The sequence below is a fragment of the Dendrobates tinctorius genome, unplaced genomic scaffold (assembly GCF_039654945.1).
Source record: "Dendrobates tinctorius isolate UK_male_01 unplaced genomic scaffold, ASM3965494v1 ptg000011l, whole genome shotgun sequence".
In the NCBI taxonomy this organism is placed as follows: Eukaryota; Metazoa; Chordata; class Amphibia; order Anura; family Dendrobatidae; genus Dendrobates; species Dendrobates tinctorius.
In genome coordinates, this window is record NW_027361679.1 from 130,220,786 (window position 1) to 130,245,805 (window position 25,020).

Below are 25,020 nucleotides of genomic sequence, written 5' to 3' on the forward strand. Positions count from 1 at the left end.
AGGATGGGAGTATTGTGGGGGCTAGGGCACAGGGATTTAATGTAAGAGGATAGGGGTATTGTGGGGGCTAGGGCACTGGGGAGTGAATGTGAGAGGATGGGGGTATTATGGGGAGAGGAGACAGAGTGCTGGAGGGTGAATGTGAGAGGATGTTAGTATTGTGAGTGTTGGGGTGGTGGAGAGGGGATAGGGCACTGGGGGGGTGAATGTGAGAGGATGAGGGTGTTGTGGGGGAGGGGGACAGGGCACTAGGGGGATGATTATTATACTGTTTTGATATGAAATTATATTCACTCCCATCACATGTAACAGTTGCTGTCTTGGGGGGCTGGAGATAGGGAGGTAGGGGGCTTTTTATACTTTCGAGCTGGGTCTTTCATAAGTATTAGTATGACAAGCATAACCATATAAGTTAATAGAATTAATACATTAATAATGGGTTAATATCTAAGTATAACCGGGATAAGTATAAGGCTGGTGTCACACTTGCGAGGTTGATGCGAGAAACTCGTGCATCAATGCCCGACATTGCTGCCGGCAGTCAGACTGGCGTGTGTGCGGCTGCATAGAAATACATGCAACCGCACACTCCGCTTCTGAGTGCTGGCAGCAGTCCCGGATGTTGAGGTTCGAGACTAGTGTGAGTTTCTCGCAAGTGTGGCCCCGGCCTTAGCATGAGGGCGCAGGCAGACAGCCGGATAACTCATGCGATGATTGCGCCGCAATCCTCGGACTGGCCGCTGCCGCTCCTGACATGAGAGTGACAGTGTGATGGATTACTATGCACCTGTCACACTCAGGTCAGGAGAGACGATGGTCAGTCCAAGGATTGCAATACGATCCTCGCACGAGAAATTTGTCCGTCTGTCGGCCCCTTAACAAGTATAACCATACAGTAACTACGAGCTGCATTCTATTTATTAATTCATAATTAATTTATTATTATAAAGTTATTAAAGGCTCGGGATAATTGTGTGCAGTCACTCTGAGACTACAGACGGCCAAATCATGATATGGTGCACCTGTTGTCATGAGACCCCAATACCACTGGGGCGATCAGAGGCGGTCATGTGACCACATTTGCTATTTGCACATGTCGACAAGATAAGTTTGACATCTCTCAACAGAAGATAATTGGGAGAAGCCGAATCGGTCATTACACCACCCCCTGCTCACATCAGCGATGCTGGGGCCATTATTACTGTACATAGGTGGACTCAGTTAAATATTAAGTGGGCACTTAAGAAGCATTATTATTTATAGGGGCAACAGTAGGGAAGTTACTGGATGGCAGATAGTGCTGAGGCGGCTATCAGTCAGTGCCGTGGTGCTGTTACAGCTGCCACTGTCTATACACAGAGTGGTGCCTGAAACCGTGCCAGCGCAACCCCTATGACTGGAAGAGCAAGGCTGCCGGGAGGAATAAAGTTAATTTCCTCCCTGCAGAGGAACTCCCAGTGCAGGCGCCGCACAGTGTCAGAACACTATTAACAATTATACTGTGTATTGGAGGAGCAGTGGGGACATTATTCTATATATAGGGGAATTCTGGTGGATACCATACTGTATATACGTGAGCTTCTGGCCCATCATTCTGTGTATAAGGGAGCTGTGTGCCTACCATACTGTGTATAGGGGAGCTGTGGGATCATCATACAGTGTATAGGGGAGCTATGGGAGCATCATACTGTGTATAGGGGAGCTGTGGGATCATCATACGGTATATAGGGGAGCTGTGGGATCATCCTACTGTGTATAGGGGAGCTGTGGGATCATCATATTGTGTATGAGGGAGCTGTGTGATCATCATATGGTGTAGAGGGGAGCAGTGGGCCCACTATACTGTATATAGGGGAGTTGTACATGTGGAATGTAAGGGACATAATTAAATGTTAAGTGGGCACTTAAACATTATTGTTATAGGGGCACTCAGTATTGTGACCATCAAAGTTGCACATGGAGTATTATTACTTTCTAGGGACAAAATGTGGAGGGCACATGAACAGGAAATTAATATTTTCTTGGAGGCAATTTTAACATCTAGAGATCACAAAAGAGGCATTATTACGATGTAAGGGGCACAGTGGTGGCATTACTATGTGGGGCACTAGAAGGAGTTCTGTTTTTGTACCACACAGCAGGTGCAGTAATAGGGAATCATATGGCAGCAGCGGCTCAGTAATGGGGTATCATCTATCATCAGGATGAGGTTGGGAATACATTTACACATGGAAACACAAGAAGCAATGGGATGAAACTGAAAGGGAGAAGATACAGATTAGATAATAGAAAAAACTTTTTGACAGTGAGGGTGATCAATGAGTGGAACAGGCTGCCACAAGAGGTGGTGAGTTATCCTTCAATGGAGGTCTTCAAACAGAGGCTGGACAGACATCTGTCTGGGATGATTTAGTGAATCCTGCATTGAGCAGGGGGTTGGACACGAGGATTATGATTCTACATGTGAACGGTGCTGGAAAAGTGAGAAGTCAGATGTGTCTTTGTTGTAATCTCTGCAGATGAGTCCTGGCTGGAGAAGTCGACATGTCAGTCTGGGCCAGATGGAAAAGACGGGAAAAGTAAATGACTCCACCTGAAAGAACGTCTCCTCTGTAAGTCACCATCTATAACTGTACTGTAATCTCTTATATGTTCTGCAGGACTGGTATCTACCACTATATGTCACCATAAGGCGGTAATATCAGTGCTGGTCTTTGTATGGAGATTTACTTTCAATAACAGGGCGGTCATCTCCTGAGGTTCCCCTATACCACCATAGTTATAATCATGATTACCTAATTAGGGGCCACAGGCGGACACAGATAGAAAGGGCCCCTGTGCAAGAGCAATATATGGGCCCTTTGCAGCCCAAGATCTCCTAAAAATGCAAAATTGCACCTTCTTTGGAGGTAGATATGGGCCCTCTTACCTCTTGCGCCCATGTGCGGTTGCGTAGGTTGCTCCAATGATATGTCCTACTGTTAGGGGCCCACTCAGATGTTTCGCCCCCCCCCCCCAAGCTGTACCCCTAGCTACGCCTCTGTGGCCGATCCTTACACAAGTACAGCAAAGCTCGGGCGAGTACCGAGCATTACCGAGTATGCTCGCTCATCACTACTTGCAGGAAAATCTACAGGGGAAAATATCTGCTATGTCTGGACTTAACCCCTTAACCCCCAAGGGTGGTTTGCACGTTCATGACCGGGCCAATTTTTACAATTCTGACCACTGTCCCTTTATGAGGTAATAACTCTGAAACGCTTCCATGCATCCCGTTGATTCTGACATTGTTTTCTCGTGACATATTGTACTTCATGTTAGTGGTAAAATTTTATTCAAATAACTTGCGTTTATTTGTGAAAAAAAGGAAATTTGGCGAAAATTTTGAAAATTTCGCAATTTTCCAACTTTGAATTTTTATGCCCTTAAATCACAGAGATATGGCACACAAAAAACTTAACAAATAACATTTCACATATGCTTACTTTACAGCGGCACAATTTTGAAGCCAATTTTTTTTTTGTTAGGAAGTTATACGTTGACCAGCGATTTCTCATTTTTGCAACGCCATTTTATTTTTACTGACCACATCACATTTGAAGTCACTTTGAGGAGTTTATATGATAGAAAATACCCTAAAGTGACACCATTCTAAAAACTGCACCCCTCAAGGTGCTCAAAACCATATTCAAGAAGTTTATTAACCCTTCAGGTGCTTCACATGAATTTTTTGAATGTTTAAAAAAAAATGAACATTTAACTTTTTTTCACAAAAAAATTACTTCAGGTCCAATTTTTTTTATTTTACCAAGGGAAACAGGAGCAATTGGACCACAAAAGTTATTGTGCAATTTCTCCTGAGTACGCTGATACCTGATATGTGGGGGGCAACCACTGTTTCGGCGCATGGCAGAGCTCAGAAGGGAAGGAGCGCCGTTTGACTTTTTCAATGCAAAATTGGCTGGAATTCAGATCGGACGCCATGTCACGTTTGGAGAGCCCCTGATGTACCTAAACAGTGGAAACCCCACAAGTAACCCCATTTTGGAAACTAGACCCCTAAGGAACTTATCTAGATGTGTCGTGAGCACTTTGAACCCCCCAGTGCTTCACAGAAGTTTATAACGCCCGAGCGTGAAAATAAAAAAATCATATTTTTTCCACAAACATGATCTTTTAGTCCCCAATTTTTTTATTTTCCCAAGGGTAACAGGAGAAATTGGACCGCAAAAGTTGTTGTCCAATTTGTCCTGAGTGCGTTGATACCCCATATGTGGGAGAAAACTTCTGTATGGGCACACGTCAGGGCTCGGAAGGGAAGCAGTGACGTTTTGGAATGCAGACTTTGATGGAATGGTCTGCGGGTGTCATGTCGTGTTTGGAGAGCCTCTGAAGTGCCTAAACTGTTGAAACTCCCCACAACTGACCCCATTTTGGAAACTAGACCCCCCACGGAACTTATCTAGATGTGTGTTGAGCACTTTGAACCCCTAAGTGCTTCACAGAAGTTTATAACGCCGGGGCGTGAAAATAAAAAAATCATATTTTTTTCAACAAAAATGATATTTTTGCCCCCAATTTTTTATTTTCCTAAGGGTAACAGGAAAAATTGGACTCCAAAAGTTGTTTTGCAATTTGTCCTGAGTAGGCTGATACACCATATGTGGGGGTAAAACACTGTTTGGGCACATGGCAGAGCTTGGAAGGGAAGGAGCACCATTTGACTTTTTCAACGCAGAATTGGCTGGAATTGAGATCAGACGCCATGTTGCGTTTGGAGAGCACCTGATGTGTCCAAAAAGTGGAAACTCCCCAATTCTAACTCCAACCTTAACCCTAATCTCAGCCCTAACCCTAGCCCTAACTCTAATGGGAAAATGGAAATAAATACATTTTTTTAATTTTATTATTTTTCCCTAAGGGGGTGATAAAGGGGGGTTTGATTTACTATTTATGGCGGGTTTTTATTTTTGGCAGCTGTCATACGCTAAAAGACGCTTTTTATTGTAAAAATAGTTTTTGCACCTCCACATTTTGAGAGCTATAATTTTTCCGTATTTTGACCCACCGAGTCATGTGAGGTATTATTTTTTGCGGGACGAGATGACGTTTTTATTGGTACCATTTTCGGGCACGTGACATTTTTTGATTGCTTTTTATTCCGATTTTTTGGACGCAGAATGAACAAAAAACAGCATTTCAAGAATTTCTTTTGGGGGGTTCGTTTACACCGTTCCGCATGCGATAAAATTGATAAGGCAGTTTTATTCTTCGGTCAGTACGATTACAGCGATACCTCATTTATGTCGTTTTTTATGTTTTGGCGCTTTTATGCAATGAAAACAATTTTATATAAAAAAATAATTATTTTTTCGCTGATGACGCTGTGTGGCAGCTCAATTTTTGCAGGACAAGATGACGTTTTCAGCGGTACCATGGTTATTTATATCCGTCTTTTTGATCGCGCGTTATTGCACTTTTTGTTCGGCGGTATGATAATAAAGCATTTTTTTTTGCTTTGTTTTTTATTTTTATTTTTTAATGGGTTTGCTAAGGGGGTTAACTAATGGGACAGTTTTATAGGGCGGGTCGTTACGGACGCGGCGATACCAAATATGTGTAGTTTTATTGTTTTGGGTTTTTTTATTTCCAAAAAATGAATTTATTAGGGAATATATTTTTTTTTTTATTTAGCGATTTTTTAAAAATTATTTTTACACTTTTTTTTTTAACTTTATTACAATGTCCCAGGGGGGACATAACTATCATGTGACAGATCGCTAATCTGTCACATCACAGATCGCTGTGACAGATCAGCGATCTATCACAGGCAGTGCTGCAGGCTTCCTGCAGGCCCCCTAAGGTCCCCACCGCCATTTTGGATCCGGGGACCTGCAGGGAAGGAGACTCCCGCAGCAGCGCTGCACATCGCGCTGCTGCGGGGGGTCGCAGGGAAGCACGGAGGGAGCCCCCTCCCTGCCGAAACTTCCCTAAAGCCCCGGTACACTGCGATCGTGTTTGATCGCAGTGTGCCAGGGGTTAACGTGTCGGGGGAGGTTCATGTGATAATCAGCTGACATCCGTCCGCGATCAGCAGCGCTCACCACATGAGCCCAGGGCACATGGACGGGATAGTACGTCATATGGCAGAAAGGGGTTAAGCCTCAGTCAGCCATAACGTGGGCACATATCAGCTTCCAGATTACAACCACATGTCTTTAATGGCAATCTATTGTGTTGTCAAGTCTGTTCATAAAAGATTTGATTGGGCAGCGACTTGCAACCATGCTACAGATGCTAAATACATCTGTGTTATGGCAGAGCCGTAGCTGGGGTTTTGGTTTGGGGGGCAAAGCTTCTGAGTGGGTGTAATAACCTGCAGGAAACGCGGGATGCAGTCACTCACGTGGAGGCAGAGCAAGGGTTAAACAGGTTTATTTACAGGGGGATGTGCTCCAAGCAGGGAGTGAGGGATTGTAGGGTGATGGCGAGGAATGGGGCAGAACTGGAAGGTTGGCAGGGTAGGTGAGGGACGAACGAGAGTTCAGTAATAAAGAGGTTAAACTTATCGGACTGTAGTCTTCTGTTGTGAGGGAGTACAGGGTTCCAACGGTGGCACCGGCAACAGCGGCGCGGGTCATCTCGTCGCAGTCTCTGACAGGCCAGAATCCAATGGTGGCACCGACAACAGTGGCGCATGTAGTATCTCAAGTCTCTGTCCACGATAAAGAAACAGCCTCCAGGGAAAACAATAGGATGCTGGGCGGTGAGAGGGGGTCCTGCTCTCACCACTCTTAGGGCCCCATCACACATAGCGATCTCGCTAGCGAGATCGCTGCTGAGTCACAAATTTTGTGACACAACAGCGATCTCACCAGCGAGATCGCTGTGTGTGACAGCGATCAGCAACCGGCCCCCCTGCCGGTATCGCTGATCATTGTAGGAAAGGCCAGGACTTTTCTTTGGTCGCTGGTCTCCCGCTGGCCAGCACGCATCGCTGCGTGTGACAGGCAGGAGACCAGCGATCAGCTGGTAACTAACGTACACATCGGGTATCCAAGGGACGTGTGTCATTTAGAAACCCAATGTGTATGTTAGTTACTAGCGCGCTGATGCAGGGAGCTGGTAACTAACGTACACATCGGGTATCTAAGGGACGCACGTCCCTTGGATGCCCGATGTGTATGTTAGTTACCAGCTCCCTGCATCAGTGCGCTGGTAACTAACGAACACAGCGACCCCGCGCGCTCGGCGACGCTGTGCTGATCGCTGGTGAAGCTGTCTGACAGCTCACCAGCGATCACATAGCGACTTACCAGCGATCCTGACACGTTGATATCATTGTCGGGATCGCTGGTGAGTCGTTATGTGTGACGGGGCCCTTAGTCACAAGTCCACACTCAGATCGTGTCACTGCAGGGACAGTGACGCACTCCTCGGTCAGTCCAGCTACTACTCTCAGGGGTTCAGATCTGTCACTGCGCACGCCAGGCCTGCATGCACTAGCGACTGTCTCAGGCTTGTCAAGGGAGTCTCCTCCGGTCACGGAGGCTGTCGGGTCCACGTTTACACATAGGGCACTCACCGCATACTGTCGGTCTGTCTCAGTCCTCAGCAGGAGGGCTGTTTTGAGTACAGTCATGGCCAAAAGTTTTGAGAATGACACAAATATTAATTTTTACAAATTCTACTGCTTCATTTTTTCTAATGGCAATTTGCATATACTCCAGAATGTTATAAAGAGTGATCAGCTTAACAGCAATTACTTGCAAAGTCAATATTTGCCTAGAAAATGAACTTTATCCCCCAAAACACATTTCAACATCATTGCAGCCCTGCCTTAAAAGGACCAGCTAACATCATTTCAGTGATTGCTCCATTAACACAGGTATGGGTGTTGATGAGGACAGGGCTGGAGATCAATCTTTCATGATTAAGTAAGAATGACACCACTGGACACTTTAAAAGGAGGCTGGTGCTTGGCATCATTGTTTCTCTTCTGTTAACCATGGTTATCTCTAAAGAAACACGTGCAGTCATCACTGCACTGCACAAAAATGGCCTAACAGGGAAGAGTATCGCAGCAATCTGCACCTCAGTCAACAATCTATCGCATCATCAAGAACTTCAAGGAGAGAGGTTCCCTTGTTGCCAAAAAGGCTCCAGGGCGCCCAAGAAAGACCAGCAAGCGCCAGGACCGTAACTTAAAAGTGTTTCAGCTGCGGGATCGGGCTACCAGCAGTGCAGAGCTTGCTCAGGAATGGCAGCAGGCAGGTGTGAGTGCATCTGCACGCGCTGTGAGGCGGAGAGTCTTGGAGCAAGGCCTGGTCTCAAGGAGGGCAGCAAAGAAGCCACTTCTCTCCAGGAAAAACATCATGGACAGACTGATATTCTGCAAGAGGTACAGGGAGTGGACTGCTGAGGACTGGGGTAAAGTCATTTTCTCTGATGAATCCCCTTTTCGATTGTTTGGGACATCTGGAAAACGGCTTATTCGGAGAAGACCAGGTGAGCGCTACCACCAGTCTTGTCTCATGCCAACTGTCAAGCATCCTGAAACCATTCATGTGTGGGGTTGCTTCTCAGCCAAGGGAATGGGCTCTCTCTCAGTCTTGCCTAAAAACACAGCCATGAATAAAGAATGGTACCAGAATGTCCTCCAAGAGCAACTTCTCCCATCCGTCCAAGAGCAGTTTGGCGATCAACAATGCCTTTTTCAACATGATGGAGCACCTTGCCATAAAGCAAAGGTGATAACTAAATGGCTCAGGGAACAAAACATAGAGATTTTGGGACCATGGCCTGGAAACTCCCCAGATCTTAATCCCATTGAGAACTTGTGGTCAATCATCAAGAGACGGGTGGGCAAACAAAAACCTTCAAATTCAGACAAAATAAAAGCATTGATTTTGCAAGAATGGACTGCTATCAGTCAGGATTTGATCCAGAAGTTGATTGAGAGCATGCCAGGGAGAATTGCTGAGGTCCTGAAGAAGAAGGGTCAACACTGCAAATATTGACTTGCTGCATTAACTCATTCTAACTGTCAATATAACCTTTAATTACTCATAATATGATTGCAATTATATTTCTGTATGTGATAAAAACATCTGACAAACACACATAAAAACCAGAGGCCAGCAGATCATGTGAAAATATAATATTTGTGTCATTCTCAAAACTTTTGGCCATGACTGTATATGGTCACTCTTGGGCAGAGCGGGTGCCGTACTCACTGTCTCCTAGTGTACGGCACCTGGCTTAGCTCCGCACACTCCGCTCTGCTGGCACAGCTCCACACACTCTGCTCTGCTGGCACGGCTCCGCACACTCTGCTCTGCTGGAACAGCTCCGCACACTCCGCTCTGCTGACACGGCTAACTCCCCCAGTACCACAGCTCCTATTCCGGACAGCAGCAGCACGGCCTGTCACAGGGCCAGCACTCTCTGGAGGGGGGAGCAGAGCGCGCTCTTCTCTGCTCAGCACTGCACTTACTTGGCGCCAACTCCTGCTGCAGCGCGTGCTTTTCCTTCTTATACCCCTGTGTCAGCGTGCTCTCTCTAGGCTCTCCCCAACCCCTCCTGTCAGCAGGAAACTCCGCATCTCTTCTCCTTCCCTCCTGCAGCAGGGGAAGGTCCCCCTCCCTCAGGCTTCCCCCCAGAAACAGAGGATGCAGCCCTTTCACTTCTGGACCAGGCATGCAGGTACCCATGGTCCGGTCCACCTCCTTATATGGGCCCCTAACCAGGTAACCTTGATTACAACTGAGTGACACACCCTAATAGTGGAGAACCTCAGCAGATAACTGCGCTGTTACTGAAAATATTCTCTATATAATGACCAACACTGATATTACCGCCATATGGTCAGTGGTAAATACCAGTCCTACAGAACATATAAGTGTTACAGCACAGTTACAGATGGTGACCTACCGCTGATGTTCTTTCTGATGGAGTTGTTCACTTTTCCAGTCTTTTCCATCTGGCCCAGACCAACACAACTTCTTCCACCCAGGACTTGGCTTCAGAGATTACAACAAAGACACATTTCACGTCTCATATTTTCAGCACATCACCATCTATTCCCAGTCTGCACAAACTCCTCATCCTGCTGGTACCCCAATGCTGAGCCGCTGCTGCCATCTGTGTTCCTATTACTGCACCTACTGTGTGGTTCTATTTGTTTTCTAAATTCTAAAGCAACTCTAATAATGCCTTGTGAAAGTGCCCTAGAAAACAGTGCCCACATTTTCCCCTAGAAAGTAATAGTGCCCTCTGTGCCCATTTGATTGTCACAGTAACCTGAGTTCCCCTATAACAATAATTGCCCACTTAACATTGAATAATGTCCCAAATCTCCCCCCCTGTACAGCTTCCCTATACACAGTATGATTCTCTTTTATACATAACATGATGCCTCCTCACTGTAGTGTACCCCCACACAGTATACTGACCCCTTAGTGGCCCCCAAACTGCTTGATGGCCCCTTAACTGTAATCCCCACACTGTATAATGGCCCCCTAGATAGCCTCCATATAGTATAATGTACCAGATAGTCCTCAATATAGTATAATGCACTCCCCATAGGCCTCTATAGCATAATGCACTCCCCATAGGCCTGTACAATATAATGCACTCCCCATAAGCCTGTATAGTACAATGCTTTCTTCATAGGTCTGTATAGTATAATGCACCCCCATAGACAGCCTTTATAGTATAATGCACCCCCCATAGGCAGCCTGTATAGTATAATGCACCCCCATAGGCCTGTATAGCATCATGCACTCCCCATAGGCAGCCAGTACAGTATAATTCACCCCCATAGGCAGCCAGTACAGTATAATGCACCCCCATAGGCAGGCAGTACCGTATAATGCACCCACATAGGCAGCCAGTACAGTATTTCACCCCCATAGGCAGCCAGTACAGTATAATGCACCCCCCATAGGCAGCCTGTATAGTATAATGCACCCCCATAGGCAGCCAGTACAGTATAATTCACCCCCATAGGCAGCCAGTACAGTATAATGCATCCCCATAGGCAGCCTGTATAGTATTTTGTACCCAGATTAAAAAAAAATCCAATACTCACCTCTCTTCCTCCTTGTTGTTCCTGTGGTGCTCTGAGTGCCCGCTCATCTCTAGACAGTGGACACCGAGTACTGACATCATCGCGACTCCCTGTCAGTGTCAGCGTCTGTGACATCAGATGCTGAGAGCGGGATGATGAGAGAGGGAGTGTAACGCTCCTGCTTTCATTAATGCAGTCAGCTGTATCGGCATGTAGCCCATACAGTTGATCCTGCGATGATGAGCGGGGGGCCCAATGCTGGTACAGGGCCCCCCACCATCTCCTCAGGGGCCCCATAGCGGCCGGGTGGCAGAGCAGGGAGATCAATTCTCCCTGCTCTGCTGCAGAATGTAACTGTATCGGCGCTATGTGCTCACTGATACAGTTACATAGCGTTACTCCGGGTGGGCCCTATCAGAGCGCGGGGCCTGGGGCCACCGCCCTCTCTGCCCCCCCGGTAGCTACGCTACTGTGTTACAGCCATCTGAATGAGACCCAACATTTGGTTTTCTGAGTTTCTTGACTTTTTACAGATTTGGTGCTTTTAAACAAGAATTATGAATATTAAATGGAGAATACTTTTTTCTTTTTAGGTAAATGATGCAATTGGAAATGAATGGCCCTGGATTTACTTTGTAAGCCTTATTCTACTGGGGTCCTTCTTTGTGCTAAACTTGGTGCTTGGCGTCTTGAGTGGGTATGACTTTCAACCTTTTACCTCAGTATGATAATTTATCTTTAGTCAGATGTTTGTTATGCTTATATCAGGATTTTCCTCTTTCTCTGTGCAGTGAATTTACAAAAGAACGAGAAAAAGCCAAATCTCGTGGCGCTTTCCAAAAACTACGAGAACAGCAGGCTATGGACGAAGATTTACGAGGTTATTTAGACTGGATCACTCATGCAGAAGTAATGGATCCAGATATGGAACCAAGAGATGGTAGGGATAGAATGACTCTTAGGCACTGAGTTGTTTTGTGTGTCTGCACTGTTAATGTTTCTTTTTATCTGTATCTTAGGGCTTTTACAGTTAGAAGAGGATGGCTCTGAAACCGAAAGTCTGTATGAAATGGAGGGAATCAATAAAGTTATCTCTTTTTTGTAAGCGAACTCTAGTATTAGACAAACTAAGCAATTCAAAACTATAATTATACTACATGTACATAATGTGTTAACACTTGTATTTAGTCGGCAGTGGCGCCAGTGGCATCGCCTACTTCGACGAAAAAGTCGTGCTCTTGTGAAATCTAGATTCTTCTACTGGCTTGTTATCATAGTTATTCTCGTAAACACTGTCACCATTGCAACTGAACATCACGATCAACCAGACTCACTAACAAGAGCACAAGGTAAGTAGCAATTAATGTGATTTTACTTTATGCATTGGTAGAACTAGCCGGTTGCGGAAAATGTGATAATTAAAATCATATTTGTATAGCACTATTATTTATGTGTGCCTTTTATAGGATATGGTAGAACATAAATAGAAACATGCTTATTATCCAAAAGTGGTCACGTTTAACCCCCCTGCCTCCTAAAAATCTGAATAAACCTCATTTTACAAATTTGACTTTCATGGTGTGAGTTGGCATTGCAATGTTTGGATTGACCGCAGGTGTCCTTACCCAAGCTCAACAGCTTCATATATGAACATGAGGCTGTTGAATTTCAAGTCAGAAGACCCTTAGCCCGGCCAGACATAGGATGGACCGTGTAAAAATATGACTGTGGCTGAAAAAGAAAAAAAAGTTATTTCTTCTGGATTGCACCAATAGAAAAGTATAAAAAATGGCCTGTGATGCCAAGGGGTTAATATCAGGAAAGTTAAGACCTCCGTGTAAATAATGTGCATGAAGAATATGGAGGGCAACCTTAAATTTTGTTGTCTTTCCAAATAAAAGAAAAAGAAAATATCTAATGGCCTTAGCCAGATTGAATTGTTTGTAGGATACATAAAAATGTTGGTATGTCAATCATTTTTAACCTCTTCATATCACAGCTAGAGATGAGCGAACTTGTTCAGAAAATGTTCGCCAATCTCAAAGTTGGCATGAGTGTAGCATATTCGGATTCCTGTTCAGATTCCTGAGCATTTTCCGCAAAATTCAGTAAATAATCTCATTTCCACTAAGGCTGTGATCTTACCGGCGGTTCTGATCGCGGCAAGATCATTACCATCGGTCAGAGCACTGCGAGGACATGCTGTCAGATGTCAGCTTGACCCCGCAGCTGTGACTGTGACTGGTGGTACTCTCAGTCAGAGAGCTGCGGTTACCACCCTCGCTGTCAAATGACAGCGTGAGCACGCAGCTGTGATCGGCGGTAAAAAGTTTACCTCCAGTCATTGGCGTCAGCTGATGGGACTACTACTATCATTAGCTGCCGCCTGCTGCCACTAATAAAAGCGAGAGCAAGCAGCGGCTGATGGAAGTATTCATCAGCCACCGTTTGCGCTCTAAAGGAATAATTTAAAAAACGACAACAACATGGGTTCCCCTGTATTTTAGATAACCAGCCAGGTGAATCTGACAGCTGGGGGCTGCAACCCTCATCTTTCAGCTTTAGCAAGGTTGGGTATCTAGAATAGAGGGGTCCCCACAATGTTTTTTTTTTATTAATTAATTACCCCCATTTTTGGCAACCAGCGAGTCTAAAGCAGACACCTGGGGGCTGGTATTCTCCATCTGGTAAGGGGTCATGGATGTTGGTCCCCCCAGCTCAAAAATAGCAGCTGGCAGCCACCCAGAAGAGGCACATCTATTAGATGCACCAATTCTGGCGCTTTGCCCGGGTCTTCCCACTTGCCCTGTGATTGTAGCAAGTGGGGTTCATATTTGTGGGGTCGATGTTACCTTTGTATTGTTCGGCGACCTCAAGCCCATGGCTTAGTAATAGAAAGGCGTCTATAAGTCTAGCCATTACTAATCCTATAGTTGTATTGTAAATAAACACACAACAAGTTTAAAGTCTTTTATTTGAAATAAAAACAAAGCACATTTTTCCATTTTTAATTTAAAATAACACAGTTATACTCCTCTAATCCCAATTCCATTGAAGCCCTTGTCTCCTGTAATAAATAGAAAATACAAAATAACCCTCACCTGTCCAACGTTCTGTCCCACGCCGTAATCCATGTTTGGGGCTAAACAATTTTCAACTTGGATGGTGCCAAGATGCAATCATCCAGGCTGAGAACCACTGGGGAATGAGTTGCTGCGAGTGCAGCTGTTATGGACTGAGCTGGTTTGGAGCAGTGGTATTGCAACCAATAGGGGCAGCAGCGGCAGGTAGCACTTTCAGGATAGCCAGAAGTCAGTACACAGGAACAGCAATGAGTTTGAAGAATAAGCAGGAATCGTAGTCAGGGATAGCCAGGTATTGGTATACAGGAACAGCAATGTAGTATCTTGATGATAAGTAGCAAGTGAAAAGGAAGCTTGCCTAGAGGTCCAAAGAGCTAAATAGCTCAGCGGTAAGAGATGCCATCTGGTGCACAGGAGCTGCTGTGACCAGCTTCAGTGACCAGCAGTGGATGATGTCATCAAAGTTACCGCCAGTCACTGAGGCTACATTCCCAGCCGAGCCCCTGAACTTCGGGGACCTTAGTGAGATCACTGCAAGCACAGTGAGAAAAAGTCTTATGGTGCAGTGGTGAGTTCACCGCAGTTCACTGGGAGAAATTGAACTGCGGTGAACTCACCACTGCACCGTGAGACTTTTTGTCACTGTGCTAGCGGTGATCTCACCAAGGTCCCCGCATTTCAGGCATCTTGGCACCATCCAGGTTGAGAACTGTTTATCCCCAGATAAAGATATTCCACATGGATTATGGCGTGGGACAGAACATTGGACAGGTGAGGGATATGGTTGTTTTTTATTGTCTATTTATTACAGGAGATGAGAGTTTCAATGGAATGGGCGTTATGTGAGTATAACTGTGTTTCTTATTTTGAAACAAAAATGGGAAAGTGTGTTTTGTTTTTATTTCAAATAAAGGTCTTTATACTTGCTGTGTGTTTATTACAATACAACTATAGGATTATTAATTGATAGGCGTCTTATAGACACCTCTCCATTACTAAGCCATGAGCTTGATGTCACTGGACAATACAAAAGTGTCCTGTGACATCAATTATTTATTTAGGTAACTAAAAAAAATGGCGTGGGGACCCATCTATTCTCGATAACCAACCTTGCTAAAGCTGACAGGTGAGGGTTGCAGCCCCTTGCTGTCAGTTTTGCCTGGCTGGTTATCAAAAACATTGGGGAACCCAAGCTGTTTTTTTAAACTACTAATTTAGAGTACAGGCGGCGGCTGATGAAATCCCATCAGTCGTCACCTGCTCTCGCTCTGATCAAAGCTGCGGGCTCACGCTGTCTTTTGACAGCGTGGGAACCGCAGTTCTCTGAATGGCAGTAATGATCTTACCGACGATCAGAGGCAGCGTTTACCGTGCTGTCATTCACATGACAGTGTGGCAAACACTGGATGTTATGGCCACTCATTCAAGTGAATGGGGTCCGTGTTCAGGCTCGAGTACTATTTTGGTACCCGAACCAAAACTTTTTTTTAACTGTTCGCCGAATCCAAAAATCCAGGGGTTCACTCATCTCTAGTCACAGCTTGTTTCACCTTCCTGACCAAGCTAAATGTTTCAATTCTGACTAGGGTCACTTTATGTGGTAATAACTCTGGAATGCTTTTATATATCTCAGTGATATTCAGATTGTTTTTTACATGACACATTGTATTTCATTGTAGCAAATTTAGATCAATATGAACTGAGATTTTTTATGAAAATTTGAAAAAAATTTGAAAAATTCACAAGTTTTGAACTTTCTGCCCTCAAAACAAATAGTCATACTTCACAAAGTAATTAATAAGCCACATGTTTTCATTATGTTATCATCATTTTTGAGACATATTTTTTGTTAGGACGCTAGAAGGATTTTAAAATTAGCAGTAATTTTTAATTATTCCAACTAAATTTACAAATTCTATTTTTTAAGGACCACTTAATTTTTGACTCTTCAGTTGATTTACAGGAATAATAGCAAAGTGGAGCAAAATAATGAGAAAATTGCCCACAAAATTTTTGTGCATTTTCTCCTCAGTACACTAATGTCCCATATGTGGTGGAAAACTACAGTTTGTGCACACGGTAGGCCTAGGAAGATAAGGAGCTCTATTTGACTTTTCAAGTGCAGATTTGTCCGGAATAGCCTAAGAACGCCATGTCAAACTTGAAGAGCCGCTATGGTGGCAAAACAGCAGAAACCCCCCCCAAAAAAGTGACCCCATTTTGGAAACTGCACTACTCAAGGAATTTATCTAGGTGTGTGTTGACCATCTTGAATCCACTGGAGCTTCCCAGAATTTTTAAACATTGGCCTGAAAAAAATAATTTTTTACAGAAAAATATTGCATTAACCTCAAATATTTCATTTTAAAAATGATAAAAGGAGAAAATGGACTGCACAATTTGTCCAATTTTTCTTTAGTACAACTATACACATTATGTGGCGGCAAGCTACAGTTTGGGCCCAGAAGGGAAGGAACGCTATTTGACTTTTCGAGCGCAGATTTGGCCGGAACTGACTGCATACTCCACGCTAAATCAGCAGAAATGTCCTACAAGTAACCTTATTTTGGAAACTAAACCCTTCATGGAATTTATCTATGAGTTTGGTGAACAGTTTGAATCCTCAGGTGCTTCACAGAATTGAGACATAAAAATGAAGCTTTTTTACATAAATATGCTGCTTTAGCCCCAAATTTTTTATGCTCACAAAGGTAACAGGATAAAATGGACCTCCCAATTTGTTGTGCAGTTCCTCCTGAGTATTCCGATGCCCATATGTGGGAAAAAACACATGGCAGGGCTTGTAAGGGAAGGATTGCTGTTTGACTTTCCGAGCAAAAGTTTGCCAGGAATAAATTGCAGGCTCCATGTCACTGTAACATTTTAAGAGCCGATATGGTGCCAAAACTGGGGAAACCCCCACATGTGACCCTGTTTGGATACTGAAACTACTCCTCTTGAGGAATTCATCTCGGGATGTAGAGAGCATTTTAAACCCACAGATGACTCACAGACTTTTGTAACATTGGGCTGTGGATGTGAAAAATTTAATTTTGTCTAGTAAAATGTTGTTTTAGCCCCAGGTTTTTAATTCCAAAAGGACTTTTAGGTGAAAATGAACCACATAATGTGCTACAGAATTTCTCCTGCGTACACCAAAATCCTATTGTTAGGAGTCAGATTTCTTCCTCTGCTATGATGAAATCTAGACCCTTACATTCTGCAGTCTCCTGTGCTTCTTCTGCTGCAGAGGAGATTGCAGAGGAGAGTGCCTTGCGGCAACTCTCTCCAGAGGCTAAGTTCTCTGTTCCCTCTACTGAGCATGCTCATGGGACGAACTCCCATTGGAGTTCGGGAGTCAGGTGCTCAGGTCCTGTGTCAAATCCTATTGGCTCCTCCTGGAGCCTTGGAGATTTCCGGAAGGTCCCGTTTGGTATAAAAAGCGCGCATGGCTGTTCCGCCATGCGCTAGTATTTTTCATACTTGCTGCTGTATGTATGGTGATGGATGCTTGGACTGGTGACTGACTTATTAAGAAACCCCTTCCATCTGATAATACGTCTGTGTGAGTGTTTGGGCAGCGCTAGCTCCAGCGTGCGTAACTCCATCTTGCTCAGCAGCTTAGCTTCTGTATTGCGCCAGCGTTATTGCAACGCCTTGCCAGCGGCTCTGTCCTTGCTGCGCTGCAGTTGCAGCTTAACTTTGCATTCGCAGTTGCGACGCATTGCACCTTACTTTACGGTAGGTCTAGAAGGTGTAGTACTGCTGTTTAAGGCTACTCCTGTGACCCCTAATAACGTGTTTGCTTCGCTGATAGTCTGTTACCCAGAACAGACTCAGCGTTTTTCTGTATAATTTATGCCTGCAGCTCTGTGAATATAACAGAGCTTGCTCCAGTGCACAGTTGGTGCAGTTTAATCCTGTGCACATTACCGCCATAGTGCTCTGCTTCTTCTAGCAGCGGTTTTTCCATCCACCGCACGGTGGACCCCGAGTGGCGAAGGCACTTTATTTATATTTTTTATTTAGTGTCTTCCGCCACGCCTAACACCTATATGTGGTTGGAAACTTCGTTTCAAGCATAGTTCAAAGCTCAGAAGTGAAGGAGCGTCATATTGAAGTTGAGATTTTGCTGGATTGATTTTCGGGTGCTATGTTACATTGGTAGAGCCACTGAAGTGCCAGAACAGAATAACCCTCTCTAAGTGACCCAGTTTTACAAACTGCATGCCTCAATGAATGCATCTAGTGATGCAGTGAGGATATTGACACCACAGGTGTATCACCAAATTTTATACCATTGGGTGGTGACGAAATAATAACTACATTTTTACTACTAAAATGTTGTTTTAGAGACAGATTTTTCATTTTCCCAAGGGAAAATAGGTAAAAAGAATTCCACATAATTTGTTGCACAATTTCTCCTTAATGTGGCAATACAGTACTACAATTTTTTTGGAGCTACATAATATTCCTGTGTAGCAGCCTGAAAATTTTTTTTTACAGCTAAACAATATTCCTCACTGCCAGCATAGAGTAACATCCAATTTAAAAGCTGATTGCTAAATAATATTCCTCGTCTCTTGCTTAAATAGCTAATATTTATCTAGCAGTTGTGCAACTGGTGCAAAATCTAAAATAGAAAATTGGGTTTCAGCCCTAGCCAGCTCACCAAACCGCCATAGGTGCATGGAACTCCGTCCGGACTCGACGCAGCAGTTGCAGACAAAGTGAAGAGTAGCGGTCCAGCTCCTTAAAATGATTCTTTAATGGAAATAGATTAAAAATCCGTAAAGCAGAACAATCCTCATACTAATGTAGAAATGCACAAATGGCGCTGGCAGTACAACGACGCGTTTCGATCTGAAAAGATCTTTATCACTGCTATCCCTGATTCAAAATAGATAGGTTTTCCAAGTTGTGCCGACAAATCAGGTATTGACCACGTCAGGTAATCTGACACGTTCAGGTCCTACAGGTAAAATGCGTAATTGCTGACATAATGTGCCAATTTGTAATAGAAAAAATACAAACAGAAACAATAATAAAACTAAAAAAAATGAAAAATACATGCAATTAAACACAACACATAAGAAATAAAAATCGAGAAAAAAAGTCTGATATCAACATTAGTGATACATGATCTCATTTTTCTTATTTAACCCATTTGGACACCTTGTCCCCAGATTATAAATCCAAAACGCTTCATGTGTTAACAAGCGCCTTTGGATATCGCCTCCTCTCCTGAATTTTTTTATATGCTCAATACCTGTAATTGATAATGATGTAATATTTCCATTATGCTGTAAAATAAAATGCTTTGCTGCCATGGATATATACTGAGTAGTGATATTATTATTTATATACCTCAGATGCTCAGCTATTCGTGTTTTTAGTTTTCTCGTGGTACATCCAATATATTTTAAATGACATGCAGTGCGTTGTATTTCATATACCACGTTTGTTGAATTACAGTTGATGAACTGTTTAATATTATAAGTTTGTGTGTCATTATAATTTTTAAATGCTTTTGTGACCTCAGCATGTTTGCATGTTTTACAATTATTCATTCCACATTTATAAAATCCTTTCAATTTCAACCAGTTTTTCGTAGGTAATTTGGTCAAGAATAACCCAGGGGAAATTGCATTCCCTATAGTGGGTGCTCCTCTAGATAAACATTTATTCCTGACGCTAAGATTTTAGCCAAGGTGTCATCTTCATATAATATGGGTAAACATCTGTAAATAATTTTCTTAATATCATTAAATTGAGGACTATAATGCAAACAGACAAAACGCAAATGTGAAGCCAGCCTAATCCAGCAGATGGAGACTGTAACGGGCAAGGTGGTGGAATCACTGTTCCGTATCCCTTTGTAAGCCTGGAAGGGGCATAACTAGGTGACGTACCAAATCCCTACTCGGACAAGTGGCAGCAGGCGATAACTGCGACCCAAGGACATACAAAGAGATGGAAGCAGGTGCTACTCCATGGCTGACGTATTCTAATTCTCAAACGCATGAAGACGGAAACGCCCTCAACTTGGTCTTCTCTCGGCTTTGTGCAGTGGATGATTTTGCAAGCTCCGCTCTCTGACCACAACCTTCTTTCATTCTCTATCAAGAACAGCCAGGCCGCTCAGGTCACCCCCACTGTCCAGACTTATAGAAACATACAGGCCATTAACACAAACAAACTCATGAAGAACTTGCAGTCTTCATTGGCCCCTATCTCCTCCCTCTCATGTCCTGATTCGGCATTGAAGCATTACAATGAAACACTTCAAAGTGCCCTGGATGAATTTGCACCTCCTATACATAGAACACCACAACACAGAGGGCGACAACCTTGGCAAACCCTGCAAACACGTTTCCTGCAGCGGTGCCCATGGTGCGCCGAACGTCTGTGGAGAAAATCCAATCTACACGAAGATTTCATCCATTAAGAGTTTATGCTTAGAACATACAACACTGCCCTTCACCTCTCAAAACAAACCTTTTTCATCACCCTCATCATCTCAATGTCCAATAACCCTAAATGTCTCTTTGACACTTTTCATTCTCTACTCAACCCAAGAGTACAGGCCCCAACCACGGAGCTTCAAGCTGACCATCTGGCCAATTACTTCAAAGAAAAAATTGACCAGATCTGACAGGAAATTATCTCCCAATCACCTCATACCATGCACTGTCCTCCCTCCCCCACTGCATCTAGCTCACTCTCTGATTTTGAACCAGTCACAGAAGAAGAAGTTATCAGGCTCCTTGCATCTTCTTGCCCAACCACTTGCACCAGTGACCCATTTTCGTCACATCTCCTCCAGTCCCTTTCCCCTGCTGTCACCACTCACCTAACTAAAATATTTAACCTCTCTCTCTCTCTCTTCTGGTATCTTTCCCTCCTCATTTAAGCATGCTATTATACATCCCCTACTTAAAAAACCATCCTTTGACCAAAACTGTGCCACTAAGGATAGACCTGTCTCTAATCTTCCCTTCATCTCTAAACTCCTAGAATGCCTGGTCCACTCCCGTCTTATCCGCTATCTTTTTGATAACTCTCTTCTCAACCCTCTCCAATCCGGTTTCCCGCTCTTTACACTCTACTGAAACTGCCCTCACTAAAGTCTCTAATGATTTACTAACAGCTAAATCAAATGGTCATTACTCCATGCTAATTCTCTTGGATCTCTCTGCAGCATTCGACACTGTGGATCATCAGCTCCTCCTCACTATGCTCCGTTCCATTGGCTTCAAGGACACTGTTCTCTCCTGGTTCTCCTCCTATCTCTCTGACCGCTCCTTTACTGTATCTTTTGCTGGTTCCTCCTCCTCTCATCTTCCCCTTACTGTTGGAGTTCCTCAAAGATCAGTCCTAGGCCCCCTCCTCTTCTCTTTGCACACTGCCCCTATTGGTCAAACAATCAGTAGATTTGGTTTCCAGTACCATCTCTATGCTAACGACATCCAATTATACGCTTCTTCTCCTGACATCACGCCTGCCTTTCTAGAAAACACCAGCGATTGTCTAAATGCTGTGTCTAACATCATGTCCTCACTATATCTGAAACTGAACCTGTCAAAGACTGAACTCCTTGTGTTTCCTCCCGCTACTAATGTACCTATACCCGACATTGCCATTTCTGTGTGTGGTTACACTGATACTCCCCAGCAACATGCCAGCTGTCTTGGGATCATACTTGACTCCGAGCTTTCCTTTGCCCCCCACTTCCGAACACTGGCTCGTTCTTGTTATTTGCACCTCAAAAACATTTCTAGAATTCGACCTTTTCTTACTTTTGACTCCGCAAAAACTCTTAGTGTTTCTCTTATTTATTCTCATCTCAACTATTGTAACTCTCTTCTAATCGGTCTCCCTCTTACCAAACCCTCCCCCCTCCAATCTGACTTGAATGCTGCAGCCAGGATCATATTCCTCACCAATCATTACACCGATGCCTCTACCTTGTGCCAGTCATTGCACTGGCTACCCATCCACTCCAGAATCCAGTACAAACTTATTACCCTCACCCACAAAGCTCTCCATGGCTTAGCACCACCCTACATCTCCTCCCTTGTTTCAGTATACCACCCTACCCACGCCCTTTGTTCTGCTGATGACCTGAGGTTAGCATCCTCAATAATCAGAACCTCCCACTCCCGTCTCCAAGACTATGTTATGATCTATGTGATTTGTTATGCGGTAGTGTCTATCGTCTTTACAAGTCCCCTCTGAAATGTAAAGTGCTGTGGAATATGTTGGCGCTATAGAAATAAAATTTATTATTATTATTAGAGTAGTAGAGAATAAGCTATATATATTGTGGCAGGGCTAAGGGTTGTGTAATCGATGGGAGATATGTGTCTCATAGATGGCTTGTCTCCATAATGTAAGGCATAACAAATATTGCTGTATTAGTATTGTTTTGAAGGACCTGTGGTGAGGTCACAGTCATGTGACCAGTCAGCTAAAGGGTTCGTGGGTGTGGCTATACCCTTATAATGTGGCCTGCTCTTGAACCAGGCAGCTGTATGTGAGGGGTATACACCTCCTGTGTGCGCTGAGGCTCGTGGACTGAGCCTGAAGGAAAGGACATGTGATGTTACTTTGTCTCCTGAACTGAAGGCTGTTTATTTTGGTGACGTGATGTTTGGTTTATGACGTAATAAACCACATGAACTTTAAGGGAACCTGCCTCCTGACTGTCTCCCGTCGCACCTAAGTGAGTAGAATCCCTACAATTGGTGCTAGACGTGCGGGCAGAGTTCCAAGCAGAGACTTGAGACCTTTGCTGCATGTCCTGGGTAAAGTTTTCAGCGAGGCAGCAAGCTCTACCCGGAATAATGGAGGACCTGCTGAAACACCTGGTCCAGGCCCAGACACAGCAACAGGAGGCCAACAGGCTGTTCTTACAGCAGCTCCAGCAGAGCCAGCAGGAGCAACGGCAGAAGACAGCAGAAGCAATGGCAGCTGATGCAGCTTCTGGCAACCGCCATCCTGGAGGGCAGGACGAATGCCCCAACCCCAGGTCCGGCTGATGCCACCCACGTCACGAAGGCGGTAAGACGCGCATTGCAAAAAATGACCCCTGAGGATGATGTGGAGGCCTTCCTGACAGTGTTTGAGAGGGTGGCTGAGAGGGAAAAACTTCAGCCAGAGCGGTGGGCAGAGGTACTGGCCCCATGCCTAACGGGGGGAGCCCCAGAAGGCGTACTTTGACCTGACTGTACAAGACACCAGAGAGTATCCCAAATTAAAAGCGGAAATTCTCGCACGCTTGGGGGTGACAATGACTACCAGGGCACAGCGACTTCATCGCTGGGCCTATCACCGGGACAACCCCCCGCACTCCCAAATGTTCGACCTGTTGCACCTGGTCCAGAAATGGCTGCAGCAAGAGTCGGCTTCCCCTGCACAAATGGTAGAGCGAGTCGTGATGGATCGGTTTGTGCATTCTCTGCCAAGACCTCTACAGACTTGGGATGCCCAGGGTGATCCCCAGAATGCCGATGAACTGGTAGGACTGGTCGAGAGATACCAGGGGATGGAAGGCTCCTTGGGGAAGCAGTCCATTCTGTATTGGGGGTCCCAACAGGGGGCGGAGTCCCAAAAATGGGTGGGTCGTCCAAGGTCAAAAGGGGCGGGGGAGGCAGTGCCCAAGGTCCCCACGGGTGATATTATTTGCTGGATGTGCCACGGGCCTGGACATATAGCTGCCCGTTGTTCCCAGACCACCGAGCAGATGGACTGCAGCATGGGACGCCGTAGTTCATACTACGCATATCCAGCTTGCAGTGTGAACTCGCCACCTAACGAGGGGCAACAAGCGTGTCCCGTGAAGGTGAACGGGCGAGCAGCAATGGCGCTTCTGGACTCCGGGAGCTTGGTGACCCTTGTGAGGGCCAGTTTTTCTCTCAACATACTCCCGGGTGAAAAGATTGGCGTTCGGTGCATACATGGCAATGAAAAGGACTACCCTATGGCCAGGGTGAACATTGAAACGGCGCATGGCACCGAATCGCATGAAGTTGGCGTTGTTCGAGACTTGTTGCCTCCTATAATTATTAGCCGGGATTTCTGTCTGTTTTGGGATCTGTGGTGGAAGGGTTCTGAGTATGCTAGCAAGAGCAGGGAACCAATCCACCCCAGCGAGGTATCGCCACCACCAGAGGCAGACGGGTTTCCTTTATGTGTCCTTGTTGGGGATGAAGAGGAAGGGTCCCCTGTACCTGACATCACGGAGTTAAGGCCTCTTTACATTTAGCGATGCACCAGCGATCCCGACAACGATACGACCCGGTCAGGATCGCTGGTGCATCGCTAATGGTCGCTAGTGAGCTGCCACACAGGCAGAACTCACAGCTATGTAGCGACGCAGCAGTGGTCGTTACTTACCTTTCAGATGCGGCGATCCTGATGTCCTCCCGCCCGCGTCCACGGCTCGTCGGCGCCAGCAGGAAGCCCAGCAGGAAGCGCCCAACGAGAAATGGAGCTGCACGATCTCGCGCAATCAGCGACAGACAGCGGGGGAGCCGGTCGGAGGTAAGTATCACACATAGCGATATCGCTAGCGATATCGCTGCTGCGTCACAAAATCGGTGACGCTTTAGCAATATCGCTAGCGATATCACTATGTGTAAAGGCCCCTTTAGGGGTGGCCAGGGAGAATTTTGGGACTGCCCAACATAGGGACCCCACGGTGATGGAAGCCTTTAACAATGTCACCGTCATTAATGGGGTTGCACAAGAGCCGGGAGCAGACACAAGGTTTCCCTATTTTATGTTGAGTGGGGAATTGTTCTACCGGGTCACAAAAATAAGGGAGGAGGTGGTAGAGCAGTTAATAGTACCAGACCCCTATAG

The 25,020-nt window shown here is 45.0% G+C and overlaps 1 protein-coding gene across 1 annotated transcript in view; it reads left to right on the forward strand.

The window, feature by feature from the left end:
• Positions 1-25,020, forward strand: part of CACNA1S (calcium voltage-gated channel subunit alpha1 S) — a 387,018-nt gene that overhangs the window by 105,762 nt on the left and 256,236 nt on the right. Inside the window, exons 8-11 of the mRNA XM_073547926.1 lie at positions 11,665-11,768; positions 11,863-12,011; positions 12,091-12,172; positions 12,260-12,420. Of these exons, the coding sequence (XP_073404027.1) occupies positions 11,665-11,768; positions 11,863-12,011; positions 12,091-12,172; positions 12,260-12,420 (496 nt within the window). The remainder of the gene's footprint in view (positions 1-11,664; positions 11,769-11,862; positions 12,012-12,090; positions 12,173-12,259; positions 12,421-25,020) is intronic.